Source organism: Haliaeetus albicilla, chromosome 4 (assembly GCF_947461875.1).
Source record: "Haliaeetus albicilla chromosome 4, bHalAlb1.1, whole genome shotgun sequence".
NCBI lineage: Eukaryota > Metazoa > Chordata > Aves > Accipitriformes > Accipitridae > Haliaeetus > Haliaeetus albicilla.
In genome coordinates, this window is record NC_091486.1 from 48,461,362 (window position 1) to 48,471,687 (window position 10,326).

A 10,326-nucleotide genomic window follows, 5' to 3' on the forward strand; every position below is an offset into this window, starting at 1 on the left:
AGTACAGAGTGACAAGAGACAAGGTTTGTCAGAAGGCATTCCTAAGAAACTCAGCCCAGCCCTCAAACTGCTTCTTTTCAGCAAGGTTTAAGACCTTCTGTTAGGTTTATGAAACAGAGCAACAAATCTCCCTGTAGCTTCACTGATGCATCCAGAACAACTAGTTCTCTGCCCACTCTGGTTTGTTAATACCATGTATCATCTGAGCCTCTCTGTTATCTGGCTGTTTTCAGCTGGTTTTCACCATACAAGAAGAGGAGGAAGGAGCCTAAGCACCTCCAAATCTTAGATTCTGCACAGACCCAAAGGTGCTCACCATAATGCTGCCTCCATTGTAGGAGAAAGAAGTTCACCATTGCCTGCTTATCACCTTCTCTGACCTGCAGCATCTGAACCCACTGCTGGAAGTATTTCCTCAGTGATACTGCTCTGAGATGGGCCAGGTTGCACCTGTAAAGTGCCTTCTGCTCAACAGTCATCTTCCATGCACTGAAGCACCTGAGAATACCAAAGGAAAATAAAACCACATGGAAAACCATGTGTACAAGCTTGTGTCTCCTCCTGAGTTCAGGAAAGACAGACAGAAGCTGTTATCTTCTGAGCTTCTATTCGTTTATTTCATTAGAAAGCCACTGTGATGCTTAGAGCACAGCACCACAGTGGGTGCTCTTGGATTTGGTCTTTCAGGACATCAAAGCTCAAGACCAAAAAGCTTTGGCAGTGCACAGGAGGCAAGTCATAACGTTTCTGGCCACAGTAGTTCCTTTTCATGTTTCTACCCCTACTTTCATCTTTATTAACTCCTAAAACAAAAGAATAGATGGCTTTAAAATGAACAACACATCACTGTCTGGACTGGCTCTGCCATTCCTTGGACTTTCACAGTGAACAGACTTTTCACATGAAAAATAGACCTCATCAACTTACCGTGAGACCAAGTTTCTTTGCATCTGAGTTGTCAGTGCTAAAATCTGTTTCATTTCCAAGCATCGGGAACGCCACACCCAGAAAATGTTTCGTAGCTGCTTCTTTTCCAGGAGAGCGCGGACTTCCAAAACCGTGGCTTCCTCTTTGCTCAGCAGCTCCTTCTGCAGGCGCCACAGTCTGAAAGCTGCTGTGTTGCAGGGCAGAAGAGATTGACAGAAAGAAAAATAACTTAGAAGAACTTCAAACAACTTAATGTCACACAGCAAACATCCTCTGGCTGAACTCCAGCTGTCAGAGAAAGGGCACTTAAGGGAGACAGCTCACATTGCTGGAGCAACAGCATCTACTGCAGCTGAATTAATACAAGGAACAAGACAAAAGGTGTATGACACAGCAAGTGGGCCATCCTCCACCACCACAGATACTGGCCCAGCTATTTGCAGGATCAGGTTCTGAAAAAGAGTCCGGTCAAAGCAACAACTAGACACACACCAAAAAACATGGTGAAACAGTGATTACCTCCAAGGCTACGGAACATGTGCTTACCAGCTAGCCGTCTCATATCTCTGATTGCTTGAGCTCTCCAGCAGAACTCATCTCCTCTCTGCCTACGATGAAGCTGTGTCCACAGTCCTCCCTCCACCCTGAAAGAGTCACAAGCATGCTTTAACATCCGTCTGTCCAAAGAGGCACTCAGAGAACAGAATCCAGAGCCTTCCTTCTCCCTGTGTAGCTCTCTCTTTTTGTCTGGACTTGTTCTTCTGCCTTCAGAATCAGAAGACACAACAAAAGGTTTTTCTTTTGACACCTCTGTTGTCCTGCTAGAGACTGTAGTATTGCCTCACTCCAATCTCATTTATGCCTGTATCACATATGCAGGTGATAGCTGAACTCAAGAAATAGTACAGGAGTATTTCTGTCAGACACTCAAATCAGACTGAAAACACTAGTGCACAGAAGCTCTGGAACAGGATTGTTTAGTTCTTAAAACTAAGTTACTAATTCTTGCAGTGCTTATCTGCAGCAATACATCCAAGGTCCTGGAAACAAGTTTCCCACCATCTGAGAAAAATTTCTCCCTGTGTTTGTAAACTTCCACTTGTCCAAGATAACACAAAGAGAATGCTCTCAGCTTACCTACAAGCCTGCTCAGCTTCCTTTGAGTACCCTACTGTAAGCTGGTGTTGAGCTGACGTTGTCATAGCTGCTAATCTTCCTACTCCAAAAAACCCCACTGATGAACTTTGCGTATGAGAATACGGCTCAGGCTGCAGAGATCGCTTCTTGCTCCGTTTTGTCACAGCTTCCTTCCACTGAAGGAGAAACCACAAGATTAGAACAAACTGCAGGCAGAGTATCAGTATCAAAGTCCACATAACTCAGTTTCACACAGGGTACCCCTTCCCCCTCCCTCTCCAAATAGGAATTTTGCCTTCTCTGACTGCACAACAGAAAACTGATGGCATTAATTCTACTGTCCCTAGCCTGTCCTCACCCTGCAGAAACTGACAGCTAGCAGAGCTGAGGCATGTCTCTGCTGAGCTACCTCCAGCTGCATCTTCCTCTGGTGCACAGCCCACTGCAAAGCACAAAGCCCCTTCCGAAGCAGCTGCTGTCTGTAAAGCTGCCTGGCTGCAGCCCTTTTCCAGAGGATGTGTCCCCTCCAGGCTTGGAAACTCCTCCTTAGCATTTGTCTGTCACACAAGTGCTGGAAACTTAAAGAGAAAAAACAGAAGTGAGCTCCAGTTAACAGAAAGGAAAGTTAAACATAGCCAGGAGGTGGCAATCAGAGTTCAGCCATCAAGCTGAAAAGAGGTATTTCAAATCATTCTCTCTAAAGAGTGAAAAACCTGCATCCTCACACCAAATTAAGGTATCACTGTTCCTAAATTGGTAGCAATCTCACACACATCTTATCCACAGTCACAGATTTGAATCCCATCTCATGGATAAGTCTAGTTCTTGATCTTCGCTAACTATGCAGTGAGCATGCCGGAATTTGCTGCGCTGAAAAGTAGCATATATGGTACCAATGCTTTTTCATTGCTAGCAACAACCAAGGTTGAATCTAGAAGCTAGAATTTAAAAGATACAGAGGGGGTTTTTTTACAGCATGCTCCATTTAAACGGCAACCCTTTGAAAAGAAATGGATACAGCCCCTGAGCCAACCATGGCAGAATAACGTAGGTTAAGTCCTAAAATCAAACATTCCCAGGAATGTGGCTCCCTAGCCACTTTTCAGCAGTTTTCCTCCCCTGTTAACTACTAGCACACTCACACATAAACACAGTCTTTTTACCTTTGCTCATTCACCTTCCACGACCAGAAGCTGTTCTCCAAGACCTGCAAACAGACAAAAGACAGTAACTCACATGATTATTCACAATACTCTATTGAAGAATTTATCTGTGCCCAGCATGGCAAGTCATTTTGGATGGAGACCAGAACAGTGCTGCCTCAGGGTAACGTATTATGTCAGATGCCTTTGACACTGTCCCCACCATTGTTCTGTGAATACTCTTACATACTTCAGACATGGAAAAGCACAACAAACCTGAAATCTCAGGGCCCTGCAACTATGCACAGAGTAAAAACCAGTTTAATGCTTTCCCTCTGCATGTAGATCCAGAGAATATAAACAGGTGTTTACATTCCCGAGAACAACCAAGTTAACAAGCTGGTCTTTAGGAAGAAGCATGCGAGACAGAAAGATGTGTTATGTTGGGCTGGAGCAGGACCATAAGAGAGGAGAATCTGGCCATTCAGTGCCAGAAAAAGTTCTAGGACAAGCATCCCCATCACTGTTGTACCTCAACTCTGCACCCGTAGCATTAAGTGGAAACAAGCACAAGTAATATCTGTGAACAGGGATGCTACACAGTGAGCACACCCTCACCTCTCTGGACACAGTTTCCTGTTCCTGGCTCCCTTCTTCATCGCAGTGTGGTTCTTTGGCACTCCTCTCCACAGAAGGTTCTTCAGACTGGTCGAGATTGGCATCAGCATCCCAATTCCTCCAGCTGCTTTGGTAGGAGTAATTGTTTCTCCTTCTTTCTCTGCTCACATTCATATGATCTATGCCAGAATATCCACCAAAGCCTTCTTCAACCTGAATACCAAAAGGGCTGGACTGACTGCTGCCCACCACAGCCACTCTTCTGGCTGCTCGTGATTCTGACTCTTTGCTGGACTTAAAATGAGGTTCAGAGTTGTTGACTTCTACAGATTTAATACTAAGCTGCTGGACTGGTCTAAACTCTTTATCTCCAGAAGGAGACGCGACTCTTACGCACACTTCCCTTGGAATCCCATACATTACTACACCAACGTTCATCTGAGCCCCCCCCAAATCTGTCTCTAGTGACACCTGCAGACCCTCTGGATACAGACTGGCTGGAAGGTCTTTCTTCCAAGATACAGCACATGGGGATGCCCCATCAGATGTCTCTTCTCCTTTAAGAACCTTTTCAGGGGAATGACTTCTTGTGCGAACATAAAAACTACTAGTTTCCAGAGCTGGCTTTGCTTGGGACTGGTATCTGAAATAAGGGGAGCAATTGTAGGAGGAATCTGCTTCTGTATCCACTAGCCCGCCAGAGCCCACCCCAGAAGCGAGAGTTTCTGGCTGGATGTCACCTGAAATTTTGGTTCTCCATGTGTTCAAGTCACTGCGTCCATATCTGTGAGAGACAGAGAGAGGTTCTACACGACTGAAGTCCCTTGTCACCGCACTAAGGCTCCAGTCTTTAGCAAATGGGACCTCCCATTTCAATCTTGCCTGAGCAGCACTTGTCTTTACTCCAGCTAGCTGTTCTCCTGTGCTCAGGATACTAGAAACTGAATCATCAGCAGCAAAGCACAAACCGCCACTGACTGCAGAAGACTTGGGCTCCAGAGGGAGGGAGCCCCATATCCCCATCAAAGCAGTTTCTTGCTTAAGCCTCTGGATTGAACGGTACAAACTAGCAGAAATCTGTGAGGATTGCAAAAGAGACTGAAGGGACTCCAAACTAGATGAATCGAGATCCCCCAAGGTCAGGGCTGAACTATGGCAAGTGTTCACACTTTCGCTTGAGCTCCTTGAAGAGGGACACACCACTAATTCATGCCTAAGAGGGGAATCTACAGTACAAGAGGATAAACACGCATTGACCAGTGAAGCGTTCACAGGATCCATACAAGAAGCAGCAGGAGGCTGATGCTGTTGTTTTTCCACCAGATAGTCACTATTCTTCTTCCTACTTTCTAAATAGCGATGGCGAGCAGCATGTATGGAGCAGTTACCAGCTGCCTTTGCTTTCTGATGGTGTTGTTGAGGAAAGTCAATACTCTCACTCCTTCTCCCTTCTAAATTATAAGCCTCAAAGTGTGAATATCTCTGAGGGAGATTCACAGCAGGGAGCACTGACAAAGCAAAATGGGGAATCCTATGAGCCACACACTTCGAGCTGTGCTGCTGCAGCCTAGAGCAGAGATTATTTTGCTGCAGGAAGCAGGAACTGGAGAACTGACTGGTGTTGTCCTGGAACAGCTGAGAAGGGCAGGAGAGATTAGTCTGTCTCCGACTGGGATCTCTCTTCCCAGCTGACAGAGGTGCGGTACACAGCCGGCCTTGTTCTGCTGTCTGGCTGGGAGTTACACTGAATGCCGCAGCCTCAAGCCAGTGATGAGAAATGTCTACTCGACTTCTAGTGCCCAAATACAGATCAACATTCACATTCTTCTGAATATTTCTTTGCTCTGAAGAAAAATAAGAAGAAATATAAACAAAGGAGCATGCATATTTCTCATCACATCTTGCCTAGTTTGCCAAAGGCTTTGGGTACTTTCCTTACAAATTTCTTGTCTCCAGTCCACCAGCCTCTGTCCTGAAAGTATTACGGACACTACTGTCTTCCTGTTTCTCAGCAGACAATCATGTCTGGCAGAGCAGGAATGATCGAAGGGGACAGACTCAGTTCTCAACAGAAAACCTGGAAAACAAAGACTTCCAGCATTATGCATGCACCTGTAGCCTCAAAAAGAACTTATTGCTAGCAAGGCTGAATTATCCTGCTGCCAAGACATGGTAGTCTGTAGCCGCTTTTCCAGATCTACATGACACCAAACAAGAACAGGTCGAAAAGAAAATGTTTTGACAGAAGTCAGAGCAACGTGGTTCCAGCTGGAGTACAATGCTTACCCCCCCTTCATTGATTGGAAATCCAGCTCAGATCTCCTCCTCACTTGTATTTTCTCCAGGGCTGATAAGAAAGGTAGTGTCTCAACTTAAGGTACTGTTTAACTGCTTAACAAGTGAAAATTTGTTCATGTATCACGCTACAGCCCTGCAAAGGTTCAAGGCTATGCAGGCCAATTTCTTCTTGTCCACACTAAAGGATGAAACCATGTTTACACATCCAGAGAATCAACATTGTCCCCTAACCTGGAAGAGATACAGCACAGATGGGAGACCTAATCTGCAGTCTAGCCACTAAGTCTGATGGCTATACATACAACACTCATGCTGAGCACAGTTGCTGCTAACAGGTAAGTGCAATTTGAGGGGACTGTGCTTTCATTCCTTCAAATTTTAAAAGCAAGTTGTCAATCACTGTCATTCTAACCACAATTCTTTTCCACCCCCCTTTTAAAAAAATGAAAATGGTATTCTGAAAAGACACACACACCTATATTATCTTAAAAAAACCCTAGTCAATCTGAAAAGAAAGAGACAGCACGGCCTATGAAATCAATGCCCATTGTCTTTTTCAAACATAATCGAATACCAGAAAGCCTCCTGTCAAATTGCACTCTGTTTCCAAACTATGTTTATCTCATTCTCTTCTAAGAAAGCATCTGAGCCTCAGTCATCCCTGTTTGCAAACAGCCTGCTTGTCCTTCTCACAGGAAAACAAACTCTTTCAGTAATCACCACAAACTGGGGAGTAAACTCAATTACCAAAGCAACAGGAGATACTCATGCAGTGTTGCAATTATCCTTGGGAACTGCCGTTACTGCCTTTCATACATCACCAAGCGTACCATGAACGGAAAGAGCCCGTAATTTTTGCCAGATGAGTAGAAGTTGGCAACTACAGAGTGAAGAGAAAAAACACGGCTGCCTTCTTTAGGGTGCCTATCACTGCATGAAGTATAACTACAAAATGCAGCAGACTGGTGTTCCATAGAAGCACTCCTTGCATCCCAGGAATATCCAGCCAACTAGCAATGGATCACAAAAGGGCATTATAAAGGATCTGAATTGTGAAAGGACATGAAACCATCATGTTTTTCAGTGCTATTTTGCTCCATGAACACCTGGAACCTGGTACTGGACTACTTTATGCTCAAGATCCTAGACATAATCTATTTTCTTGATAACTCATGCGATTTTTTTAGTTCTCCATTTCAGTTCTTTCTACCAGGTACCAGGTTCTCAAGACATTGCTGTGATTATTTTAGGTGGTATTCTTCACCTCACTCACTCCTGATTTCAGTCTCACTGAGATCAGGAAGAGATAATGTCCTTTAAAAACCTTGTTTGCCTACCTTCCCAAAATTGCCATTCAGGACTTTAGCGTAACCACTTTTAAGCAGTAGTTAGTCTTACTCAAAAGGCAACAAGATTTTATGAAGTGCTTTTTAAAAACTTCTAAGCCAAGAGAGATACTCATGGCAAGTCGCAGATTTTGTGAACTGCAAAATCCATGACAAATGGATTTCATATTAGCTTTTATGTTTCCAACTAAAACATTTAATGCATGCTTACTATATACACTTCGCAGCAACACACTAACGCATTAAAACATGAAACAAATCCAATTTAGCAAACAAAAATTAAGCTGATCAACATACTTCTGTTGCTACAAGCAAAAGGAAGTAAATAGCACAGTTCATGAAAAGTAAATCAAGCTCTTTCAAACGAATGCCGTTTTCGCATTATGATAACAATGACAGACCCATAATAAACACATAAGCACTGCACAGACAATGCTTATCTTCCCATCCCTGCAGACCAAGGCTGATCCATTCCATGTTGTGACCGGTGATTGGTCCAAGATCACTCTTCAAGTGCCTTAGAAACAAAGCTTTTCCCCCACTGCTCAGTCTTACAAACCGAACCACCGCTGCCATTGCATGAGCCTCTTGTGACCACTTCAAGATCAACAGGCACACACAGGTGGTCTTCCCTTAACCAGAGAGAGGGCAATTACTGCTCCGGCACCGGAGGAACAGCCAGGCAGCAGCGCCCTTCGCGTGCTGCCATCCAAGAACCAGCCGGTGTCTGGGGAATGCGGTGGTGGGAGCAGGAGGGCCATCACCCACGGCCCCAGCCTGGGGGAGCCGTTTCAGGCTTGCTCTCAGCTGGCACAGCTGGGGTGCACGCCCCAGGCTCCCACACAGCATCCCTGATGGCTCCCAGCGCTCTCCACGGGTACGGACGCACCTCTCCTCGTAGGCACTTACTCACTCTGATAGCCGCTGCCGGACATGCCGCTCGCTGCGCCTCGCCAGAACCTCAGGGACGGGACACACACCTCTTTGTGCCTGCGCCTCTGAGCGCAGGGGCAAACCTGCAGCTTCACCCCCCTTACTGCCCAAAACGGGGCAGCAAGTGCGCTCCAGCTGGGTCGCCATAAGCAGCTTATCCCCCGCGATTAGCAACGCCGCCTGTCACCAGGGCTGCAGATGGCCACGGGAAAGCCGCTCTCGCCCACGGCTAATTAAAGCTATGTCCTGAAGGCGGCCCAGATGAGGCGGACCTGCAAGAGGCACTGCTCACCTCCCTCGGGGAAACGCCTCAGGAGAAGGGGCATGTTCTCCTCCTCCTCGCCCACCGGGCACCCTGAACCCGCCACGTCCTGGCTCCTGTCAGCAGCGCTGGGCAGCATCACCAGGCCCCGCGGCCGCCCCCAAGAGAGCGTGGGCGAGCCCAGGCCGGGCTGGCGGCCCTGCTGGGGTGCGAGGCTGCCCCATCAATTGAGGCCGGCCATTAGGCACACGGGCAGGCCCCGCCCGCCCCCTCAGGCCACCTGAGAGAAGATGCTGCTGAGGGAGGCACCTGCACCAGGCAGGCTGTGGTTAATCCTAGAGAGCTGCCAGCTCATCACCAAAAAAAAACAAAACCAAAAAAACCCAGGCACATCAGGACCCAAGGATTTAAAAAAAACCAAAAAAAACCACAAAGCAAAAAAAAAAAACCTGAGCAGAGTATCACACCTGCTGCACGTCTGGGTGAGGAGACCCCACTGACGAGCTACAAGGAGCCCCCGCGGTGAAGCCAGGCTGTGCTCCATCCAGCGCAACAGGCTCGATGAATCCCCACACGCCCTACTAAACCAGGTATTGATCCAAGAGCGCGTTGGTGCTTATTGTTAGCACTGCCAAAACAAATGCCCTCCTCCTCCTCAGAAGCCAGGAGAGGGGCCTCGTTTTTGTCCTCACCTCTCTGATTTACTGCCCAAAATAGGTATCCTTGAGGCACAGTAAGCCTAGCATAACTCCTGCCTTGCTCTGCTCCCCTGAGCCCCTAGATGCGCCGAATTCTCCACAGAAAAGTGCACAGCAGGTCAACTAGATGGGTATCAATAGATTTTGTGGTGTCTTTCTCAATGGAGAATGGCTGGCAAGGCCTCACTAGATGTAACTCTTTGATCATGCAAATACACAAAAGCATAGCATTTAAAACAGTTGTTTTCAGTCTGTGCTTCACAGGTCTAGGGAAGAAAAAAACCTGAGTGTTTAAATGCATTATTCAGGGATCTATGCTGCCACTGCACAGTTCTGAAGAGCTGAAAAAAAACATTAACTGAACATAAAGGCCTGCTCTGCAACTCCACAAGCCCCAGAAATTTCTGCCTACCTATTCTTCTTTCTTCCCCATCTGATCACAAGAGTAGATTGATTCCTATTCCTATGCTCTGTTGCATGGCAGCCTGCAAAATGAATGCACAACACTCATCTCAGGAGAGTAAACCAGACCATCACACTTTTATGGCATTTACCATGCGCTTGGTCCAGGCATAAATAAATGATGATGGTCCAGGTAGAGCAGCAGGTCACTATAGTGTCTGTGCAGCATAGTGTAGGAAACATCTGCTTATGTTTAAAGCGATCAAACTTGAGAGAAAATTGCTTGGTTTTAAACATACAAATGGCATGATTCTAGAGGTTAGAGCAAAGTTAACAGGGCTCTTGGTCACTGAAGAGTCAAGACAGCAGCAGGTCTTGTCAAGAGAAATGCAATTGTAGAATAACAGATGTAAACTGAAAATGAACCTGCCTCAGAAAAACACATATCATCCTAGCACTGGTATTTTCATTCTGCCAAAGCTGACATACTCTTTTTCTTCTGATAAAGAATCCTGTTGAACTTTTTTTTTTTTTTTTTTTTTTTTTTTTTTTTTAGAATTTTA

At 46.0% G+C, this 10,326-nt stretch overlaps 1 protein-coding gene across 6 annotated transcripts in view; it reads right to left on the reverse strand.

Annotated features, from left to right (window-relative positions):
• Positions 1 to 8,629, reverse strand: part of C4H1orf167 (chromosome 4 C1orf167 homolog) — a 27,394-nt gene extending 18,765 nt beyond the window's left edge. For 3 of the 6 annotated variants that reach the window (XR_011324472.1, XM_069782449.1, XM_069782446.1), the window contains exons 1-8: positions 8,382 to 8,628; positions 3,825 to 5,668; positions 3,228 to 3,271; positions 2,423 to 2,642; positions 2,065 to 2,240; positions 1,474 to 1,571; positions 928 to 1,114; positions 317 to 498 (exon numbers count right to left, since the gene is read on the reverse strand). Coding sequence is in view for 5 of the 6 variants with exons in the window: in XM_069782449.1 (XP_069638550.1) it covers positions 317 to 498; positions 928 to 1,114; positions 1,474 to 1,571; positions 2,065 to 2,240; positions 2,423 to 2,642; positions 3,228 to 3,271; positions 3,825 to 5,668; positions 8,382 to 8,403 (2,773 nt within the window). In the remaining variant the exon portion in view is untranslated. Of the gene's footprint in view, positions 1 to 316; positions 499 to 927; positions 1,115 to 1,473; positions 1,572 to 2,064; positions 2,241 to 2,422; positions 2,643 to 3,227; positions 3,272 to 3,818; positions 5,719 to 8,381 lie in introns of those variants that run through there. The other 3 variants (XM_069782448.1, XM_069782447.1, XM_069782450.1) reach the window with 3 other exon arrangements.
• Between the last annotated feature and the right edge of the window lie 1,697 nt (positions 8,630 to 10,326).